Below are 23,037 nucleotides of genomic sequence, written 5' to 3'. Positions count from 1 at the left end.
CCCCGTTTCCTCGTCGTCTCCGACGCCGCTCCACGCGCCCCTCTCTCGCTTCCTCTTCTTCCTTTTTCAGCCTATCCGCTGACCGCAAAGAAAAAGAAAAAAATCGTTCCATCCCCCTGCCGTCCTTTCACACGCCGTGCCCCTCAATACAGAACATCAAACACAAAACATCCCCTGGCCTTAATCGGCCCTTCCCAATATACAGCAGATCTTTTATATGGCAATACCCCCCTGAAAACAACATCAAAAACATAATGCATATGTGGCACTGCTACATAGTCCCCCCCTCCAGCCAAAGGCTCCTAAGTTAAGACACCATGATATGCTTTCAAGTTTACCATGTTAATGGTATCCTCTCTGGTTTGTGGGTTACCCCAACCTACTCTGTAATTGACTGGCCCTAACCTTTTCAGAATCCTTGCTGGACCTTCCCACTTGGGCGCGAGCTTAGCTGCAAATTTATCCGTGGCCTTGGAAAGTGGATGGGACCTAACCCAGACTAAGTTTCCCGGCAGGAAGTGCGCATCTTGTCTGCGGGCATTATAATACTTAGCTTGTCGAGCTTGGTGTACCCCTACTCTCCGTTTTACTTCTTCGAGCAACCTCTGCTGTCTTTCCACTAGGTTGTAAGCGGAACGCTGATCAGGTGACGGTGGTTTATCGAGAAGCCTTTGAAGGGGTCCATGGAGATTTCGCCCCAGTGCCAACTCTGCAGGAGTTTTACCTGTAACTTCATGTTGGGCGGTGTTAATGGCAAAGCGAAATTCTGGTATCCACTGGTCCCATGTGTCATGCCGTGGGCCCACAAAGGAAGCTATCATAGTCTTTATCGTACGGTTAACCCGTTCCGTCAGATTGGTCTGTGGGTGGTAACTCGTGGTCAATTTCTGTATCACTCCCCAAGTTCTACAGAGGTCTTCTAAGAGATTACTAGTAAACTGGGGTCCTCGGTCAGAGACCAGAAACTTCGGTACCCCCCAGCGGGTGAAGATTTCCTCTCTAAGAATCCTGCTGAGACGTTCTGTTTTGCTGTCTCTTAGTGGAAACATTTCCACCCATTTAGAGAAATAGTCAACGACCACCAAGAGAAATGTGTTGGCCTTCTTGCTCCTAGGGAATGGTCCCATGAGGTCAATGCCCATCATCTCTCCCGGTGCCGTAAGGGCAGTGTTCTGGAGTACCCCATAAGGCTTATAGTTGGCAGCCTTAAACTTCTGGCAGGTCTCACATGCCTTAACGTGTGCCCACACCTCCTTTCGGACCCCTGGCCACCACGCCACCTCCAGCACTTTCAGGAGAGTCTTCAACTGCCCAAGATGCCCCCCCAAGGGATTGTCATGAAAATATCGCAGGAACTCTTGCACCAGAGATTGAGGCACCACTAGCTGGAATTTCTCCCCTTGATCCCCTAGAGGGATTCTCCGGTATAACACTCCTTGATGGTGCACAAAACGGATGCGGCCCGGGGAAACTTTAGATGTATCGTAAGATTCCCCTAACTCCTGTACCTTTGGATCTTTCTCCTGTTCCTTCGCAATCTCCGCAAGCGTGGTGGGCAGACCTGAGTGGCCCCTGGTGGTAACAGTTAGACAAGGAGAGGGTAGCTCTGAGATAGGCTCATAAATCCGGGACAAAGCATCCGGGGCAGCGTTAAAGCATCCCTTCCTGTAGCAGACTGTGAAGTGGAATTGTTGCAGCCGTAATATCCAACGGGTAAGACGGGATGTTGTTTTTGGGCAGTTAAAGGCCCATGACAGAGCAGCATGATCCGTGAACACCACAAACTCCTTTCCCTCCAGATAATGCCGCCACTTTTCCACTGCCCACACTACCGCGAGACACTCCTTCTCTGAGGTTGAATAATTACGCTCGGGACCTCTGAGCCCCCTTGAGGCGTAAGCGACCACCCGCTCTCCTTCGGGAGTTACCTGCGTGAGGACAGCCCCTAGACCCACGTCACTGGCATCTGTGTGAACCTGGAAAGGCAAATCTAAATTCGGCTGGATTAACACTGGGGGAGACCGCAGAGCTTTCTTTAAAGCAGTCATACCATCCTGGCACTCGCTGGTCCAATTCCACGTGACCCCTTTCCTCTTGAGGTTGTTTAGAGGAGCCGCAATATCAGCAAAATGGGGAATAAATTTGTGATACCACCCTGCCAGGCCCAGGAACCGCTGTAAGGCCTTTAAATCCTTTGGGACTGGAAAGTCGGCCACTGCCTGGGTTTTCTCCGGGTTGACCTCGACTCCCCTTTCCGAGACTATGTGGCCCAGGAACTTCATCTCCTTTTTAAAGAAGTGGCATTTCTTCATATTAAGACTCAAGTTAGCCAAATTTAGTCTTTGGAACACAGCAGCCAGGTCTCGGAGATGATCTTCACGGGTCTTGGAATATACAATGATGTCATCAATATAAACAAAGCATATTTTTCCCCTCAGTTGCCCCAAGACCCTCTCCATCAACCGCTGGAACGTGGCAGCTGCATTCCTCAACCCGAACGGCATGCACTTAAACTGAAAGAGCCCTAGAGAAGTGATGAACGCTGTCTGAGGTTTACTGTGTTCTGCCATGGCCACCTGCCAATAACCTGATTGCAAATCTAAGGAACTGAACCAGGTGGCCCCGTCTAGAGACTCTAAGATGTCATGAATGATGGGCATAGGGTAGGCATCAGGTAAGGTTTTGGCATTTACCCGTCTGTAGTCCACACAAAACCTATAAGATCCATCAGGTTTTTTTACTAAGACCACAGGTGATGACCAGGCTGACTGTGATGGTTCTATTATGCCTTCCTTTAACATCTTGGCCACCTGCTCTTCAATAATTTGCTTTTTCATAGAGGAGACCCTATATGCCCTAGTTCTTACCGGCACCTCATCTTGTAAGAAAATGGTGTGTTTTTCCATCGTGGTCTTCCCCAGAACCCCAGAAGTAACAGCTGGCCAATCCTCCTTAAGCTGTTGTAGCTCTGCCGGGCCATCGGTGTCCTTACAGACTGGAGTTATTGATGTAGATAACTCTGCCCAGCATGGAGGCATCTCCCCTGGTTGTGGGGCATAATACAGATTAACCTGGGTAGGGGCTGTAGAGGCGTTTGTGCCTTCCCAATGCCTTTTAGCTTCTTGGCTAGAGAGAAATGAATAATACTCATATCCATGCTCTGTTCTCAACCCATACCTATTCCTAGCCAGGTCAAGAACTGCCCCAGTCTGAAAAAGAAAATCTAGGCCTAGAATCAATTGAAAAGCAAGATGACGGTCCTCCATGACATGGACTTCAACAGTCCATTGCCTACCATGCCAACTTATGCCTAAAGTCTTCCTACCTAGAGCTGGGTGAGCAGTGCCATCCGCCATCACGAACTTTGGTCTCCCGGCAGGTTGCAACGGCTCCTCAGCATGAGTAAGCTGCCGCCACCAGCTTTCCCGCATAAGTGTGAAGGTGCTGCCGGTGTCCACTACAGCAACTCCATCCACCTCTCTGATGGAGACAGGAGTGAGCAATAAACTAGGTTCCTGTGTGGGTCTAGGTTGTACCACGGCAACCCCCACAGTTCCTTTTTGCACCCCCTTTTTCTCTACCGTTCTCCTTGATGGCTTTTCTGAGTTAGCTTGGACTCTCTGCCAATACTCCCTCGCCCCCGAGCAGTCCTTCTCCACCATAGAGCCTATTCTCACCAGCTGAGCGACAGTGGAGACCGTTCCCCGAAGACATCCAGCAACTCTGGGGTTAATATTATTGAGAATGCGCCGCACAATGTCTTCCTCAGACATGTCTCTTTTCCACTTCAGGCATAGGGCCTGATAATCATATGCAAAGTCTCTGAGGCATTGATCAGGATGTTGCACCATAGACCGTAACTTCTCTTCTACCTCGCTCATATAATCAGTAGGGAGGAAAGCGGCAGCGAAAGCATCCTTAAAGGACCCCCAGTCGTACAGCTGACTTTTCATGGCCTTCCACCAGCTGAGGGCAGGTCCCTTTAACACGACGGACAGGGTCCCCATCAGCTCCTGATTTGATAGAGGGCGCAGCTCCAGGTAATTCTCACACTGCTCGATGAAGTTAATGACCTCCGAGGACTCACTGCTAGTGCCGAAGGTTGGAAAGTCTAGGCAAACAGGAGGTTTGGAATAATATGAGGCAGCTCCCAATTGACTAGGGGAAAGCGCATGGCCGGGGGTGGAGACAGCTATGGGACTGAACTCAGTGGAGATGGCAACGGACCTCTGAGCTATCGGTGGGCTAGCGGTTCTTAGCTTTTTTAACTTCCCATTCCATTGCTCATCTCTGCGTAATAAACAATTCACCATGTCTCTTTCTAGCTTCTCTACACTGGCGATAAGGGCTTTTTCCAGTTTAGCAAAGCTAGCGTCGACATAGTCCCTGAAACTGCTCTCACGGTTAAGTGAACTAGTGAGGGAATCTCTAAAATCTGCCTCCAATTTATTTAGCTGGTCTTGCAAAGGGCCCCCCAGGCTGTCTGCTGCCCCAAACTCGGTTTGAGTAAACTTTTGTTCTATCTCAGAATCTATTTCCCCTCCTGTCACAATCATTTCAGCATCCTCATCAGTATTAGCGTCAACCAGCACATTGTTAGTTTGTTTTACCATCCCCCCTCCCCCTGCAACATTATCATCATCTGCATCATCATCACATTCATCATTCAAATACAAAGAACCCAATAAAGACGTGAGGTCCCCAGTCGAAGATACTCTATGTCTTCTTGTGACAAAAGGCCCTGCAGTGAAACCTGGGTCACATGCCCCTGTCTCTATATCAGATGCAGTCCTATGAGTGTTAGACCCCTCCATAGTTAACAATTTTCTGTGGCACAAACAAAATCAGAGTACAAAAAAAACGAGCTATACATTTGAGCCTGTCCCCGTACGGGCCACCATATGTAACAACCTCCCAAAATCAATAAAAGTTTTGTTACCTTTAAGCAGGGTTATCAGGCTCTCCCGTACTATACTCTCTTTCTACTTTGTCATTGCATAAACCACAGACCCATTAGAGGGATGTTTTCTGCTGTATTCATTCAAAAATCATATTTCCATCACAACACAAATAACCCCACAACCCGACCCATATTTACAAATAATTGTCCGCTCCGTCCTAAACCAAATGTCCACTGGCAAACAGACAGATAAACAAAGTCACTCCAGCCCCGCTCCACGCGGGTGTTCCTCTCCACCAGCGTGTCCGGGGTTCAACAAACGAAAATAGAAAAATAGAGGAAAGAGTCCGCCGTCAGGGTCCATAACAAAGGAATCCTCTCACCCGTTACGGTCCGTAGTATTCCTTAATTTACTCACGGGTCCCTCATAGTCTCCCCGTTTCCTCGTCGTCTCCGACGCCGCTCCACGCGCCCCTCTCTCGCTTCCTCTTCTTCCTTTTTCAGCCTATCCGCTGACCGCAAAGAAAAAGAAAAAAATCGTTCCATCCCCCTGCCGTCCTTTCACACGCCGTGCCCCTCAATACAGAACATCAAACACAAAACATCCCCTGGCCTTAATCGGCCCTTCCCAATATACAGCAGATCTTTTATATGGCAATACCCCCCTGAAAACAACATCAAAAACATAATGCATATGTGGCACTGCTACAATATAATTCTTTGTTAGTTAAATACTGCTTTCAGATTTTAGTAAACCACACAAAAGGCAAACAAATGAAAGGTTTAACAAACATCTTTGAAATACCCAGTTGTGGGTAACTAGTCACTTTGATTAGTCTGCGTGTCATGGCTGTGGGCATCAATGGAAGAAAGAGGCTTGTAAATGGATGATAATAAAAGGCAATATGCCTACTTTAGTTTAATGTTAATCAGCCTGTCATTAATGGATGAATTTATATTAGCAGTCAGTAGCTAATTAGTTAATTTACTTAAATGAAACTAATTAGTCATCAATCATGATTTTAGTCCACTGGCTATAAAAATACAGCATGCAGCACCTTCACTCTTCATCTCACGCCCTTGACCATGGAGCTTTTCTGACCTCCAGCTCAGCCATGGTTGTTTGTGTCAGTCCCAATATACCATCCAAGTGAATCATTTGGAACAATGCTACGAGTTAGTAATGTACAAAAAAATAAGGTGACAATGGGAGAATAGAAGCCTTAGGTTTCACTCCTAACTGAATTAACTAAACTTGCAAAGGAAAATTTGAGTTGCTCTATTATTTCCACCTACTGACATGCAGAATACTCACGTCAGAATCACTTTTGACAAGTCAAAGTCAAATTAAGTGTCATCACATACTTGAAATATAATAACAATGGTATAGTGCAATGGAGATTTTTGTAACTGATGTCTGACACTTGACATTTTCTGTCTCTGCAGAGTAAGCTGCTGTAAATCCTGAGAAGTCTCCCCACAGGAGACAAGATGGCATCAAACAACACACTTCGCAGCTACTCCATCATCCCATGTTTCATCTTTGTAGAGGTGAGTGTGTGTGAGAGAGAGATGGGGGGGTTATGTTTGTGTATGAAGCACTTAATGCATGTCTTAATGAATGTCTGTGAATGCTTTCATTCATCCAGGTTATAGTCATGTCCAAGAGTTTAACTCGAGGCAACTGGACTCAAGGATTGTTTTGAAGATGTTTCGCCACTCCCCTGAGTGGCCAATCGGGGAATGGTAAAACATCTTCAAAAAAAAGGCCTGTGGTACATATCCTGTTAAAGACAAGTTGATCTGATCTAATAAGGAAGCGCTAATCAGAGAAAAGACTTCCTTAAGGAGCTTAGGGGTAGGGTCTAGAAGACATGTAGTCGGGTTAGATTTATTAATGTTGAAGGTCAGCTCAGGGAGGTCAGGAAGCTATCCAGAGGTGGATTTAGACTAAAAAATCTGGCAGTATAGTGGCTGTTGTGGAGAGATCTTGATTTGCTTCTCTGTTAGTGATATTTTTGGTGAAGAAACTCAAAACATCTTTACTACTAAGAGCTGTGATTATACAAGGCTCAACAGAGCCAGGTTGTCTCTTTGTCAACCTGGCTACAGTAGTAAACACGGGTTATTCCTTTGTTGTTCTATTAATGATGAATAATAAGCTGATATGGCTTTACAAAGGGCCTTCTCTCCAGTCCCATTGGGATTCAAATGATTTGGAGGAGTACCACTTCCTCTCTATCCATCTGGATGCCTGCTTCAGTGTTTGTATATTTTAATTACACCACGGAGCTAGCCTCCTATCATATGTAACCATCTTTTTCAGTAGGGCAACCATATCTAAAACTGTGCGTAATGTGGCTGCAGTGTTGTTGACAAAGCAATCAGTTTCTGCAGGAGTAATATTTAAATCAGTACACTGTTGTATCTGGTGCTAAATGAAGCTGTGATGGGGTTGCATCCCTAAATCTGTCTACAGTATTCTCAGGGAGGCATCTTGCTATAACAAACCTTTTTGTTTTGCACTCTTCTGTTAGAGTTAGATCTAAAGTTATTAATGGGTGGTCTGAAAGGAGATGGTTTTGAGGAGCTACTAGCAGGCTCTCAGTTTCTAAACTGTAGGTGAGAACCAGGTCGAGGGTGTGATTGTGACAGTGAGACGGTTCATTAACTATCTGTGAGAAACCTATTGAATCTAAAAATGAAATGATGGCAGTCTTAAGACTGTCAGAGTCCATATAAAGGTTAAAGTCACCAACTATAATGACTTTATCTGTACGGAGCACTTAACTACTACTACTTAACCTTATGATATAGGATTATAAATATTGAGAGTCCGTCTGAAGAGAAGAGCTAGAACAGGTTTGAACCTATGGCTTTTACCAAACCTACAAAACTCTACTTTTAGAATTTCTAGGAATCATGAGAAAGCCTGCACTATGAGAATAGAATAAAATGTGTTTATTTCATAATTATTTCATTCAAGCATGAATAAAGTGTTCTGGGAATATATGGCACTATTAGGTCCATTCAGACCTTTATATCTTTAAGTCATGGCTTATTGAACTGATTGAATCAAAATGTATGCCAAACAATATTTTGAAGGGGAAGCATTTATAAAGTGAACACAACCCTGTGGGACTCCATGACTGACCCTACAAGGAGAAAACATCAATAAGATGAACGAACTGGAACCTGATACATACAATTCAGCCTTGCGCTGTCCCTGTACTAGTTTTAGTCAGTATAGTAAAGTACTGCGATCAACAGAGTCAAAGGCACAAGTCCATGGTCTGAAGCCATGAGAAGATTCATAACCACCTTTTCAAATATTTTAGCTATAAATAGGAGGTTGGATATCTATCTGTTGTATTCTAAGATGCCATAATGTTGATAAAGATTCTCAGTCATTCAGGAAGATTGAAGCAAGGCATATGGACTTATAGAGTTTTCTTGAAGACGTTTCGCTGCTCATCCAAGCAGCTTCATCAGTTCTAACTGTTTGGTGGGGAAATCAGAATCAGAATTCTTTTATTTATCCCCGAGGGGAAATTCTTTAAACATGGTTTATATGTTGTTGGTGGACCTCAGTGGGTGGAACTGTGTGAAACTCACAAAACCATGTTATCTGATGTTTGACAGGAAATTCAAGATGGTGCTGTCTCAGACGGCAGCTTGTAGTAGCAGCTCCCAGCGTTTTCATGTGTTTTCTAACTTTTTTTTAGTTTAGTGTGCTTATGTACGTCTACTTTTGTTTGTGTTTTTGTCCTTGATCTGCTGTATGTGTGTGTAGGTACTTTGCTGGTACACTTTTTAATGTGTTTATTCCATTGTATCAGAGTAACAAGGGTGTAGCAACACAACTGTTACATGTATTATGTAGTGTAACAGTACAGATGTACCAAGATGACGACAACACAGCTGTCACATCCAGACTGCAGACTGAAGACAATGAAGACATTTGACTCGAATTAAGCATGATTTGTATACCAAAGTGATGTCATTTCCCCTTGAGATCTAGTTGACCAACAGTGTCCTGATCATTGATTTACCTGCTCCAACATGAGGGTGCCTTGGGTCTCAGTTCAGCCCATTGCTTCCCAAGAAGAATTTAGCACTTTGGCAAGGTATTATAAAAAGCACATTACACTGTAACAACAGTATGTAGGTACACAAAAATACATTATGTAAGTACAACACTAGTACATGGTATTACATGGTATTTTCAATCTGAGCCTCAAGCTGGGGGTGGTACCACAACTCTGGAAGACATCCTGCGTGGTACCAGTGCCTAAAACACCGCACCCCAAAGACCTCAGCAGCTACAGACCAGTGGCTTTGACATCCCACCTGATGAAGACACTGGAGAGACTGGTCCTGAGACACCTCCGCTCCACAGTGGGCTCCTCCATGGATCCGCTGCAGTTTGCCTACAGGCCTAATGTTGGAGTGGAGGATGCTGTCACCTTCCTGCTACGCTGAGCCCGGCAGTACTGTGAGAATCACCTTCTTTGATTTTTCCAGTGCTTTCAACCACCTGCTGTCAGAGTGGATCAGGGACTACCTCACAAACTGACCACAGTTTGTGAGAGCCCAGATCTGTGTGTCTGACCTGCTCACCTGTAGCACGGGTGCCCCTCAGGGGACTGTCCTGGCCCCCTTCCTCTTCACCTTCTACACATTGACTTCAGACACAACACTGACGGCTGTGTGCTGCAGAAGTTCTCTGACGACACTGCGATTGTTGGTCTCATCAGTGACAACGACGACGCGGAGTACAGAGGACTGACGCAAAACTTTGTGGACTGGTGTCAGCGAAACCACAATGCAGGGAAAACCAAGGAGATGGTGGTAGACTTTCACAGATGACACTCTGCCCCCCCCCCCTCACTGGTGAACATCCAGGGAATGGACATTGAGCAGGTGGACTCTTACAAGTACCTGGGTGTTCACCAAACTGGACTGGACTCACAACACAGACATACTGTACAAGAAAGGCCAGAGCAGGCTCTACCTGCTGAGGAGACTGCGGTCTTTTGGAGTGAAAGGGGCACTCCTGAAGACCTTTTATGACTCTGTGGTGGCATCAGTCATTCTGTACAGTGTGCTCTGCTGGAACAGCAGCATTACCGAGAGGGAGAGGAAGAAGCTGGACAAAGTCATCAGTCCAGCTCTGTCCTGGGCTGCTCTCTGGACTCAGTGCAGGAGGTGGGTGACAGGAGGGTCCTGACAAAACTGACATCCATGCTGGACAATGAGTCCCACCCCCTGCAGGACACCCTGTCAGCTCTGCAGAGCAGCTTCAGTGGGAGACTGCTCCACCCTCGGTGTGTGAAGGAGAGATACAGAAGGTCTTTCCTTCCTGCTGCTGTCAGACTATATAATAAACACTTCTGATAGGTGCAATATTCACACACCACAGTGTACAGTAAATTGTTTATTTAGTTTTTGATGCACTATGTACAGTTTTCTTACAGACCACTTCTACCCCCACTCACCTGTGCAATAACTGTTAATATGTATACTGTTTTTTTTATTCTATTCTATTGTATATTTTATTGGTAGTTTATTTTATCATGTATATATCTTTCCTAACTTATCTTTTGCTGTCTGTGTCTGCTGTTGCAAAAACGCAATTTAGTGGGACTAATAAAGGTATTCTTAATCTTAATATTGTTACACAGGTTGTTACACTGTACCTAATTATGTTGGTACAGTGTAATAATAATGTAATAATGTGTAATAATGTAATGACACCGTAAAATAAAGTGTTACCAAATTTATTATGTAATTTATTCATAATTCAAGTAAAAATCATAATGCACCAGCACAGTCAACATTTTAGTCTCTATGAAGAATTGTTGTATTTGAAATAATGACTAAAATGATTGACTTAAAACAGATAAAGACCGGTTTGAAAGCTGCAGACACACAGCCAGGTTTTTGTTCTTACTGACACAAAACCGCAAAAGATTAGAATAATGAAAGCCTAAAGGTGCATGCATTACATAATCACATCCAAGATGGCTCTCCCCAGTCTTCACATCCCCCTTCTTCATTTTTGCCACCTTTTCCTTTCATTTGTACTTTTTTTTTAATTTGTCTTACTATCAAAATGCCATCCCAGTTCTCTCATATTCTTATTTCTATCCCCTTTCATTTTGTACCCCTGAGTTTCTCATAGCAACTACATATGGGTGAATTATATTATTGGTTTCATGGTATACTGCTGTATGAAATATCAAAGCCACTAAAATTTTCCATCATGCATGCCTGTAAAATGATCTGTTTTTATGTCCCATCACAGAAAGAAAGTGCTAAAATTGTCCTCATCCTGCACAGGCAGAATCCCTTCCCCCCTCTTGTTGCTGTACGGCTGTGAGCTGTCAGTCAGCCGTGTTTTACTTGGTGATGACTGAAAAAGGAGGACCACTCAAAGTGTGGCTGCCAGAGGAGGCTATATTTCGTATATATGATACATCTATGGGACCACCATCCATCAGTCTTTGCTACTGAGACAGACAAAAAAGCTAATTAAGATTAAGATTAAAATTTAGATTAACTTTATTAATCCCTGTGGGTAAATTAAGTTGTAGTAGCAGCATTTTGAAGAATAAATACAATAAACACAAGCATAAACTCTTATATACACATACACGCACATGGCAGCAACAAATAAAGAATATGCACATACAAACACATAAAGCAGATCAAGGACAAAAACACAAACAAAAGTAGACGTACATAAGCACACTAAACACTAAAAAAAGTTATAAAACACGCGAAAACGCTCGGAGCTGCTACTACAAGCTGCCGTCTGAGACAGCACCATCTTGAATTTCCTATCAAACATCAGATAACATTGTGTTGTGAGTTTCACACAGATCCACCCACTGAGGTCCACCAACAACATATAAACCCTGTTTCCCCACCAAACAGAACTGATGAAGCTGCTTGGATAAGCAGAGAAATGTCTTCAAGAAAACTCTACATGTCCAGATGCCTTGCTACAATCTTCTCTATGAATATGACCCAAATACATTCAGGTTTTCAGATATGTTCTTTATTAAACCTCTGATGTCAATTTAGTAGGTGATAACTACAAAGGTCCTATTCAAAACTGTACTGTAGACTGTAATGCAGCTCATTCTTTGCCAATAAAACATACCACCACACATTTATAATCCTACCAGGAGCAAAATTCTAGGTTCTGGCATTATTTTTCTGAAAGAAATGTTATAACATTGGAATCTCATGCCATGCTGTTAAGTAACAGTAGCAGAGAAAAACAAGTTACATCACTAAATAAAAAATTCACCATCAATAAACATCCTCCCTGTCACAGCCTCTGGCATGGCACAGGCTACTCCAATCAGGGGGCTGTGTTTTTGTCATGTGACATCAGTGTCCTTCTACCTAGCTGTTTCGTGTCAGCCAGAGAAAAATGAAGAAAGATAATGAAACACAAAGGACCAGTGGAAGAGTGAGGGCAACCAAGATAAATCTGTACAGAGGGGGATAAAGAAAGGCGTTTCTGTGACAAAAAAGAGTTCCCACTTCTGTGAGAAAAAGAGAAGTCAGGCAAACAGGCACAGGCAGGGTGAGGATGAATGATATGTCTTTGTGAACTGTCTGGAAGGAATGAGGAATGTAAGGGGAAACATGAAATTATGGTAAGTTCTCACTCCGGATCACTCTGCTAATGCTCTGCTGCAATGTGAGAAAAGGGGAGAGGACTCAGGAGGAAAATTTGTTGACCTATTCCGGGTTATCTGTTTCCTGAATGGGGTGCGATAACGAGCTGATAATGTTAGAGAGGTGGGCATGTGGGACAGGATAAAAGATAAAAACATTAGGTCTGGCAGACAGTATTGTTGGAAACATTTTATCTTAGTTTTATCTTATTTCATGTTAATTATTATATGTTCTTTGTATGCACCAATCACTAAGGCAAATTCCTAGTAATGTGAACCCCCTTCACTTACATGGCAATAAACACAATTCTGATTCTGATGTGGATTCTGCACTGAGGAAAAGCTTTTCTGCATCCACCACACCAACTCAAAAATTCGGACCAATCACACAACCGTTCTCGAACACGACCAAGAAAAGAAAAAATGAAAGTTTTAGTTAGGTTGTAAAGTAGACTAGACCATTCCAAAACCATGATTCTTTTATTCAGCCAGTCTGATGTAGATTCACTGGCTGTTACAGTGGCAGTCTTGCACATGCCTCTGCTGCATCTGTAGGACTGCCACCCTCTATTAAAAAAACCGTAATATAAAGCCCACCAATCACTTAGAAACGGTGAGTAAAAGCACATAAAGGAGATGTTAATCAAAAGAACCTAAACAATATTTAACAATAAGCATCCAGAATAAAAAAGAAATTTTTTTAACAATAAGATGTTGACTACTAAATATACAGTCTCTCCTGTCTAAATCTGTTAGTAAATGATTAAATAATTGATCATCAGACCAATGTATTTTGCCTTACTGAAACCCAACTGAGTGTATGTCAACTCAAATGAATCAACTCCCTCTAGTCATATTAATTATATTCCTTGAGGCAACAGGCCAAGGGTCAGGAATCTACCACTCAAATGTATTAATTAATCCCACAACTACATCTAAGCATAGTTTGTTTGAAAGCCTTACTCTCAGCCGGTCTCACCACAACTGGCAACCAGAGAAGCCAGTTCTGCTTATTGTTGCATTTCGCCCTCCTGCTGCCGCTTACTCTTCAGTTTCTGTCAGTACAAAGTATTAGTGGGCGTATTTAACTTTTACATGGATGATGATATGACTGTTTTTTATTCACTTTTAGATTCAATTGGCTTCTCTCAAAAAGATAAACTCATTCACCGTTTTATTCACACCCTCAAACTCTGGCATTAAAACCAGTCATTTTGTTGGCTTTTTGTTTTTAGTACTGTCATAGCACTACCAAGCCAAGTATTTCTGCAGATCTCAATAGTGAAGTCACTACTCATAGACCAGATCCACTTCTGGACTGTTTCTGTCCTACTTATCTCTCTTATCCAATTCAGCTGCTCAGTCATGTCTCTCCTCTGATTGGTACTTCTGTATTAAATCATATCAAATTTTCAAATAAAAAAAAACAGAATATGTATCCCAGGCATTTAAGTTTGCAAAGATCAGACCTATCTTTTACTTAAAAAAACTTCTTTTGATTATGACATCTTAGAGAAGATTGAAGCAAGGCGTCTGGACTTGTAGAGTTTTCTTGAAGACGTTTCGCTGCTCAGCCAAGCAGCTTCACCAGTTCTAACTGTTTGGTGGGGAAACATGGTTTATATGTGGTTGTGGGTCTGGGTAAAACTTAAAAACAATAGCACTAAATGTTTCCATAATTACCTGTGATGATCTGGCTGCCTGTGCCAGGTGTCTCAGTGTTGTCATCGCTTTGATATGGACTGGGATGTCATGATTGTTGAAGATCCTACAGTGTCTCTGATACTCCTGACACATATGGAATGGAGATGTTATTTCTCCATTGGTTGTTGTCCTTCTTCTTGTTGTTAGTAGGTCTTGTTTTTGTGGCTTTGATGAATGCCCAGTTGGGGTAGCCACAGGTTTGGTTGGTACAGTTTGTGCTCTGTGCTGCAGGGTCCTGATGACTCCCAGTTTGTGTTCCAGTGGGTGGTGTGAATCAAACAACAGGTACTGATCTGTGTGTGTGGGCTTCCTGTACACTTCCACGTTGAGGCTCCTGTCCTTCTTAATGTGTACTGTGCTGTCCAAGAAGGCCACATTGTTGTCCCTGGTGTCCTCCCGAGTGAACTTGATGTTTTTGACCACTGTGTTGATGTGTTCTGTGAACCGTTCCACTTCATGGGTCTCGATTTTGACCCAGGTGTCATCCACATATCTGAACCAGTGGGTGGGGGTGGTTCCAGGAAAGGAACTCAGGGAGGAACTCCACTTCTTCCATGTAGAGGTTGGCCACAATTGGAGACACCGGTGGTGTCAGGTGTTCAGCCAAGTGCTTAGCCACATTGTATGTGACTGAGTTTGTGCCGCTGACGATGGGTCTGAGGGGGACTTCTTCCTTGTGTATCTTGGGGAGTCCATACAGGTGTGGAGTGGCTTCCCCAGGATAAAGTCGGAGCTTGCGGTTGATGATTTGGTCCTTCTCCAGTTTTTGTAGGCAGCTGACTAGTTTTTTTATTGTAGTTGCCATTGGGGTCCCTCTTCAGTGTCTCATATGTGGCTGTGTCACTGAGGAGATCCGCCACTTTGGAGTGGTAGTCCTGTGTGTTGAGCACTTCTGTGCATCTTCCTTTGTCTGCTTCTAAGATATTGATGTTCTGGTCCTTCTGTAGTGCCATCAGGGCCTTCCTTTCCTCCATGGAGAGGTTGGATGGCGGTGCTTTGGCAGTGGAAAGTGTGGCTGGCACACAGGTAGACACATGGAATAAAAAAATGGCAAAATATATCTAAATAAATATAAAATAGAATAAAGAATAAAAGCAGTAAAACTCATAGTGCAAATTAACTTTTTTAAAGTGACCAGTATGAATATATTGCAGCATATTAATGTTCAAAAGTACAGTCTGTCTGTGTACAGTCTTATTGCTCAGACTTTGGGTGGTGGGATGTGTATGGGAAAGTGGGGTGATGGATTTCACAGCTCTGGGGAAGAAGCTGTGTCTCAGTCTTTTGGTGTGCGTTCTGATGCTCCTGTACCTCTTTCCAGATGGAAGAGGTACAAACAGTTCGTGTCCTGGGTGGGTGGGGTCTGCAGCTATACGACCAGCCCTGAATCCGGCTGTCGTATATGGAGTCCAGGTGTGGAAGAGGGTTCCCCACAATCCCCTGTGCTGTCTTCACCACCCGGGCCTTCCTGTCCTGTGCAGTGCAGCTCCTGTACCAGACTGTTGCACTCAGACAGAGGATGCTTTCTATTGTGGCCCTGTAAAGGTTTGTGAGAAGCTGAGGGGAGAGTCCAGTCCTCTTTAGCTTCCTGAGGATGAAGAGCCTTTGTTGGGCCTTCTTCACCAGGTGGGACGTGTGCAGGGACCAAGACAGGTCAGATGTGATGTGGATGCCCAGGAACTTTATGTTGTCCACCCGCTCCACCTCCTCCCCATGAATGAGGAGAGGGATGTGTTCCATTCTCCTGGATCTCCTAAAGTCCACAATGACCTCCTTGGTCTTGCTCACACCCCTGTGGTGTTCCTGTGCTCAGGATCAGTGTGGGTGAGGTGGAGTCCCCAATTCTCACCACTTGAGGTCTGTTGGTGAGAAAGTCCTTGATCCAGAAGCACAGAGAGCCAGGCAGTCCCAGGTTGTGGAGTTTCATTGTCAGCTTGTCTGGGATCACAGTGTTGAACACTGAACTGGAGTCCACAAATAACATCGTAGGTTTTAGGATGCTCCAGGTGAGTCAGGGAGCTGTGCAGTGCTAGAGAGACTGCGTCCTCTGTCGACCGGTTCTCCCTGTAGGCGAACTGATGTTTGTCCAGAGTAGCAGGAATAACGTCTTTGATGTGGCTTAAGACGATTCTCTCAGAGCACTTCATGATTACCGGTGTCAGAGCAACAGGGCGGTAATCATTGAGGCTGGTGACAGCATATTTTTTCGGCGCAGGCACAATGATGGAGGACTTGAGGCACACAGGAACTGAGGCGAGCTGCAGAGACTGGAATCAGCTCCACAGAGGTGTGATCTGACATACCCAGGTGAGGAGCTGCTGCAGCCTTGTATGCTCCTGGAATGTTGCAGTAAACTTGATCCAGTGTTGCTGTTTCTGGTGGGGAAGTGTATGAACTTGCAGAATTTTGGAAGCACTGCTTTGAGTTCCACGCGATTGAAGTCTCCAGCCACGATCACAGCTGCCTCTGGGTTGGAGTTCATCTGCCTGCTGATCAGACAGTAGAGCTCCTCTAGCACTAGCTTAGCGTTAGCCCGCGATGCGATGTATACAGCTATGATAATGATGGAGCAGAACTCTCTCACCTTCTTGAATGGTCTGCATTTCTTGGCCAGGTATTCCAGATCGGGTGTGCAGTGTGTTCCGATGATGTGTGTGGCTGTACACCAGGAGTTGCAGATGTACAGTGCGAGCCCTCCGCCTCTGTGTTTAGCAGAAGCTGCAGTCCTGTCTGCTCGGAACAAAGAGCATCCCGCTAGCTCCACCGCGGTGTCCGGTGTGTTGTGATCCAGCCAGGTTTCGGTGATGATAGCCACACAGCTGGCCGTCCTCCGCTAGACGATCCTCAGCCGAATTTCATAATATAATATAACATAATATAATAAAATAATATATAATAAAATATCAGGAGTCAGGACAGAAACCCATATGGGCATCTATGTGAAAAGCGGAGCAGTGGGTGAGTGTTTGCGTTTATGAGCCTACAGCAAAGTAACAGCATCAAAACGACCGCTGTCTTCCACTGTCGGTACTACCTCCCACTTTGATGGTACGAAAGCTCTCCCAATACAGGCCAACCACTTCTTCACAGCTCTGCGGACATAACTGACTACTACACAGAGTTTAGTTAGAAAACTGTACCTCAATGGGTCCACTTGATCTACAAGACCAGCTCCCCACAGCGTCTCTATCCTTTTTATTCCAGCTGAGATTTGCCTGGATACTCTCCCACTCAGCTTTCCAACGTCAATAGTCCCTCCTATCCCTGGAGAACTTTGGTAAACTTATAGGTGTCAACCTTATTTTAGGCCGAGCCCACTGATAACTGTTGTCTACCCCAGCTTGCACCCCCGAGCCACTATGAGGAAAGCTACTCCCTTGTCCCATACTGAAATCGACAGGTGGAGCAGTGTGAACACTTGGCAGTTGTGGCGTGCTAGTGCAGGCTGGAGGCTGGGCAAAACCATTGTTAGGTCCACTGCCAGGCTGCCGTGACTGCGTGGTGGGTTGTGGAAGACTGAACGTGGCAGCTGCAAACCCACCTGGAGATTGACTGCCAAGGGGTAGGGTTGCAATAGTAGGATTGGTGGCAACGGGTGGCGTAGCAGTAGCAGGGGTTACTGGTTGGGTGCGATGTTACGAGCAACTGTGAGACTGCTGTTAGCTGGTGCGACATGCTCACTGGCTACACTGGCACTACCGTCGTCTTCATCATCCCACCGGCTTATCCATTCATCCATCAGTGCTCCTTTTCCTCTTTCAAAGATAAAATGAGCACCCACTTGTTCTTCCCGTGTGGTCAATAATCTCTCCATGTATACACAGCACTTTTCAGCTCCTTTCCTGTCCAGTTTACTATTTTCCACACCTTGCATCTTCCATGAGACAATCTTATCTTTCCCAAGCGCCTCAGCCCAATCAAAAGCTACCTTGTACTGTGTCACAAGAGCATCTATGTCTTGCTCTGCATACTTAGACCACAGGATTTCCAAGACTGAGCCCTCAGTTTCTGTAAACCTTTGCTCATTGGCATCTCTCTTTGCCAGGGCATCCCTTGACTCACCGTTGTCATCTGCTGGGTCTATCTGCTCCTGTGCTTCAATGTACTCATTACTAGCATCAAGGAGTTTCTCATAATCGTCTCTAAGTTTTGTTAATTCATTAGACAAATCAGCTTCACGTAAACGGCCAGCACTGGTGCTGAGGTGATTTATTCGCTCCACTGTGCATTAGCACGCGTCCGCTTTAAGCTCTCTAAATCAGGCGCGTTATCCGTCAATTTTCTTCAGATTGGTGACTTTTGGTGAATCGTCTCACTGTTACTTAGTCCACAGCTACGTTGTGGACTGATCTCCTTGAGCAGAGTTGAATCACTATGTCACAGTTTATTTTCTGATTAGCTACAGCTTAATAGCAGCCTTCAGTCTAGCAATAGCCATGTTATGAGCTCCGTAGCTTCCAGTAATCAACACAGCTTATCACTACTATGATGATTACTCCGCCTTTCAATTGTCCCGTCAGCTCTTGCCTTCAGTTCTCCCATTGTAATGACGTAATCGTTTCCTTCCAGGTCTCCGTCCTGTCTGGTAATCCCATCTGTCGCTCTCCGCTCGGGGCTCGTGTACTCTCTTGCATGGCTCCGTGCAACTGTCCAGATTTACTTTTCGTTAGTCTCCCCTCTGGACGGGTTGTCGGAACAAGCACGGCGGATACAACTCGTAGTTTCCGCATTCTTTTTTCACACAGCCACACATACTACGTGAACTATCAGCTGAACTAACTTTCAGCTGAACTATTAGAAACCATTAGGAACGTTCAGGTGAACTATTAGTTTGTAAACCTGAAATAAAACACACAAACAAACCCGGCTAACATTTTTGACTGTAATGCATTCCAAAACTAATAATGCCCACTCACTAAAAATACTATCACCACATCAATAATAAAACATACTCTTCCCACACAGTTCATTAATTACTTCATACAAATTAGAATATATTTATATTTTTACTAAAGCATTTCTAGTTCTGTCTGCATTTTTCTTAAAAAGTTACAGTTAATTTAATAAACTACTTTTTCTGTGCATCTACACTGAAGACGAAGACATTTGGATGGAGCTAAACATGGTTTGTATACCAAAGTGATTTCCCCCTGAGCTCTGCAATGTTAAATAGTTGACACATAACAGACATAATAGACACATAACAGTGTCCTGATCATTGATTTACCCTCTCCAGCATGAGGGTGCCTTGGATCTCAGGTTAGCCCATTGCCTCCCTAGAATTTAGCACTTTGGCTAAATGTTATAAGAAGCACCTCATATTACACTGTAACAACTGTATGCAGGTACACAAAAACTACATTATGTATCTACAACACTAGTACATGGTAACATGGGACAACAGTGGCGAAGTGGTATAGCAGGGTTGTCTAGTAACCGGAAGGTTGGTGGTTCGATCCCAACTCCTCCCTAGTCACTGTTGTGTGTTCTTGGGCAAGACACTTCACCCTAGCCTGTGGCGCGCCTTGCTAGTCATTGTATGACGCTGCTTGGCAGCAGCCGTAAAGACTTTCCCTCTGGGATTAATACAGTATCTAAAATAAAAAAAAAATAACATATTGTTACACAGGTTGTTACACTGTACCTGATTAGGTAGGTACAGTGACACCGTAAAATAAAGTGTTACCAAATTTAGTTTTCTGAATAAGCTGGTTAGAGTGGGAGATTTTCGGAATCGTTTTTTGTTGTAGTAACTGAACTTCTCTGTACACACTGATAGCAACTGGTTTCACATCAAAACATATTAATCATCCGTGGAAGCACAAACATCACCAAATCATTGTGATGGACCCTATCAAAATCATTGGCCCGTTTGCCTGTCTGTCAAACTTCCTTCCTGCTCTGGCTTGTATTGATCTGTTGGTGATCGGCAGCTTTCTGCATCGCATTTTCAAGTGCATTTTCATTTACCACTGATCATGAGTGAATGAAAAGTTGTCATGTTATCATTCATATTCTCTGAAAAATGGCCCAGAAATCATCAATTCTGCCAGGTTATGTAAACCTATGAGCACAACTGTATATATTGCAAAGATAATGTGGAGATTTAATTCACTGAGTGAAATACTAGACACTCCACCAAAAATTGTCAGGTAGACTTTTGGATAAAATAAATGTGTTTTCCATCACTGAAGTAGTTTGATGACATGCTAGCCATCTGTAACCATTTACCTTTCACACTGCTAATGAAGCATGACAATTAGGGATGCACTGTATTTTCGGCCACCGAAAAATTTCCAGCCGAAAATGGCCCAAAAGTGCATTTTCGGTTTTCGGCCGAAACACTTTTTAAACCAAAACAAATCGGGCGAAACAGGATGTTTTGATGACGCTACCAGCACAGACTTGTCTGGACACTCCAGCATGTCTGAGGTGTCTTTTCTTGCCCCATTTGAGCAGCTAACTAAAGAGATCAGCTCCTCTGATGCATCTTATTCTTTTAAACGCAACACTAAAGCGTCTTCTAAGCAAAGAGGTTGAGACAGAGTGAAAAAATTAAAAATTACACTCGTAGTCCGTCAGCACGTGTTTCACTGAGATCTACCATACTCGGATCCTCTGCACTTCATCGCAACGGAATTGATCAGCGTTATAATGACCATACTTGGATGTGGGAATAAGGCAGCACGCACAACAAATTATCCAGGCTGCGTGGATGTGTAGAACACGCTTGGAGACAGGGAAGCGCACAGCGCGCCCTCGCTGTCTAATGTGTTCAGTGAGATCCTGCAATAGAGTTCCTCAAAAAAAATCATAGACATGCTTATTCTGTTCTGATTAACTATATATGTGACAACAGATTTATTTTCTGCTGGACATTTTTTTAATTTGACAAAATGTTTATTTATGCACTGGCCCTATTTAAATAAGATGTACACATTAGTGGGGTCAAGCTAAGTTATTTTATTTTATATTGTGCATTGTTGGAATGTGCTAAATACACATTTTTATAATTTTGTAATTGCTTTATTCTTTGAAACATTAATATTAAGTTGTGCATTTGCAATGCCTTGATTTTAGTGAGGTTAGTACACAGTTATACACATATATAGCCATAAATGCAATGGTACTGATAATTAGCATGATACGTTTTATTTTCGTTGTTTCGGTTTTCGGTTTCGGCCAAGAATTTTCATTTCAGTTCACTTCAGTGACAAGTGATTATAATGGAGCCACAAGTTTGTGTTTTATGTTGAGAATATAACATTTTGTTCAGGTGTAAAACTGTCAGCCAGCTCATGAAAAAATACTAGTCACAAACATCAGGGAGTGCGCTTTAGGAATAAAAAAATGAAAAAACCGTACTGTTTTTTTTTAAGTAAGTAAGTAGAGTTAACTCACTTCATCACTACTTATACTGACAAGAGAAGAGTAGTCCGATCAGGCTGAACAGACTAAACCAGGCTTGTACTTTGTTTTTTTCCTTATCTGTTCTCCTTGTGTCTCTGTGCCTTTCATTTGAGAAGAGAGAGGCAAACATTTAATAAAATGCAACTTCCTCATAAATAAACAACAGTGTTGCAAGTTGCAAGTTGACAGAGAATCAGTCCCATTAATTTAGAGTCCATGCTCTTAAGCCTGGGAGGAGTTCAAGTATCCTGGGTTCTTCTCCACAAGTGAGAGAAAAGAGAAGCAGGAGATCTACAGGCAGGCTGGGGCGCACGCACAGTCATGCAGACTCTGTTCAGGTCTGTTGAGGTGATTTGCTGAAGAAAGTTAGTAAGTAAAATTAGTTTACTCTTCAGGGTCGCTGGTCTCTTGTAAGGAGAGGCTCCCTGCAGAGTTGCTGCTTCCCTGTGTTGACAGGAGCCAGTTGAGGTGGTTTGGCCATCTGTTTAGGATGCCCCCTAGGCGCCTCCCCAATCGGATGCTCTTTTCAAAATAAAACACAAATGATTTCAAATGCAGCTTGTCTTGATACTATTTGTATATCCATACATTTTCTGAGTCAGCACAATAGTATTACTCAAATCCAAAAAATATATGTGTACTTTCTACACCACTGACAAACAACTGAGGTGTGTACTCTTAATATGAAATGAAATAGTACTGACTCTCCTGCAGTAGTGTAGTGACACCTGGTGTTGGAGGGAAGTGTTACAAGCAGCTGGCATGTTTTTATCTGATCAGCTTCACTGTGTAGGTAATTCCACAGATATTAATATATTAACTTAAGTTTTTAGCTAGTAAATGATATTAAGACAATCGGTATTGCATAGCTGTATATGTGGCATGATACCTTTATTGGTCTACTAAGGCTGACAATCCAAGAGACACCAGAGATGGTTAATAGCATTGTCAGTATTTTTGTCTATACAATTCTTGTACTCTAAATGTGTATGTAAAGTAAAAACGTTTTCTGTAAACAAAACATACAAAATTTTGTTCATTTTGGGGCATGGCAAAGGGGTGAAAATGCGGTGTAAAGTGGCACAATTAATAAAAATAATAATATTAATAAACACTACAATTACAATAGGGCCTAATAAATAATATAATTAGATATAAAGAACCACTAAAGGTACAACAAGGCAACTAACTCGAAACAGCTTTTGGTTTTATTATTCTTTATGTCACTATGGACATATTCTCAATTTATCTCAACCGTAACTGCATTCTCAGTCATCCAGAGTTTTCTTGAAGATGTTACTTTGCTCCTCCAAGCAGCTTTATCAGTTC

General features: G+C 43.5%; 1 protein-coding gene across 1 annotated transcript in view; it reads left to right on the top strand.

Annotated features, from left to right (window-relative positions):
• Window positions 1-23,037, top strand: part of plppr1 (phospholipid phosphatase related 1) — a 68,557-nt gene that overhangs the window by 12,032 nt on the left and 33,488 nt on the right. Inside the window, exon 2 of the mRNA XM_028418364.1 lies at window positions 6,347-6,451. Within this exon, the coding sequence (XP_028274165.1) occupies window positions 6,392-6,451 (60 nt within the window). The 5' untranslated portion in view covers window positions 6,347-6,391. The remainder of the gene's footprint in view (window positions 1-6,346; window positions 6,452-23,037) is intronic.

The sequence above is a fragment of the Parambassis ranga genome, chromosome 12 (assembly GCF_900634625.1).
Source record: "Parambassis ranga chromosome 12, fParRan2.1, whole genome shotgun sequence".
In the NCBI taxonomy this organism is placed as follows: domain Eukaryota; kingdom Metazoa; phylum Chordata; class Actinopteri; family Ambassidae; genus Parambassis; species Parambassis ranga.
This window is presented reverse-complemented; position numbering and strand designations above follow the sequence as displayed.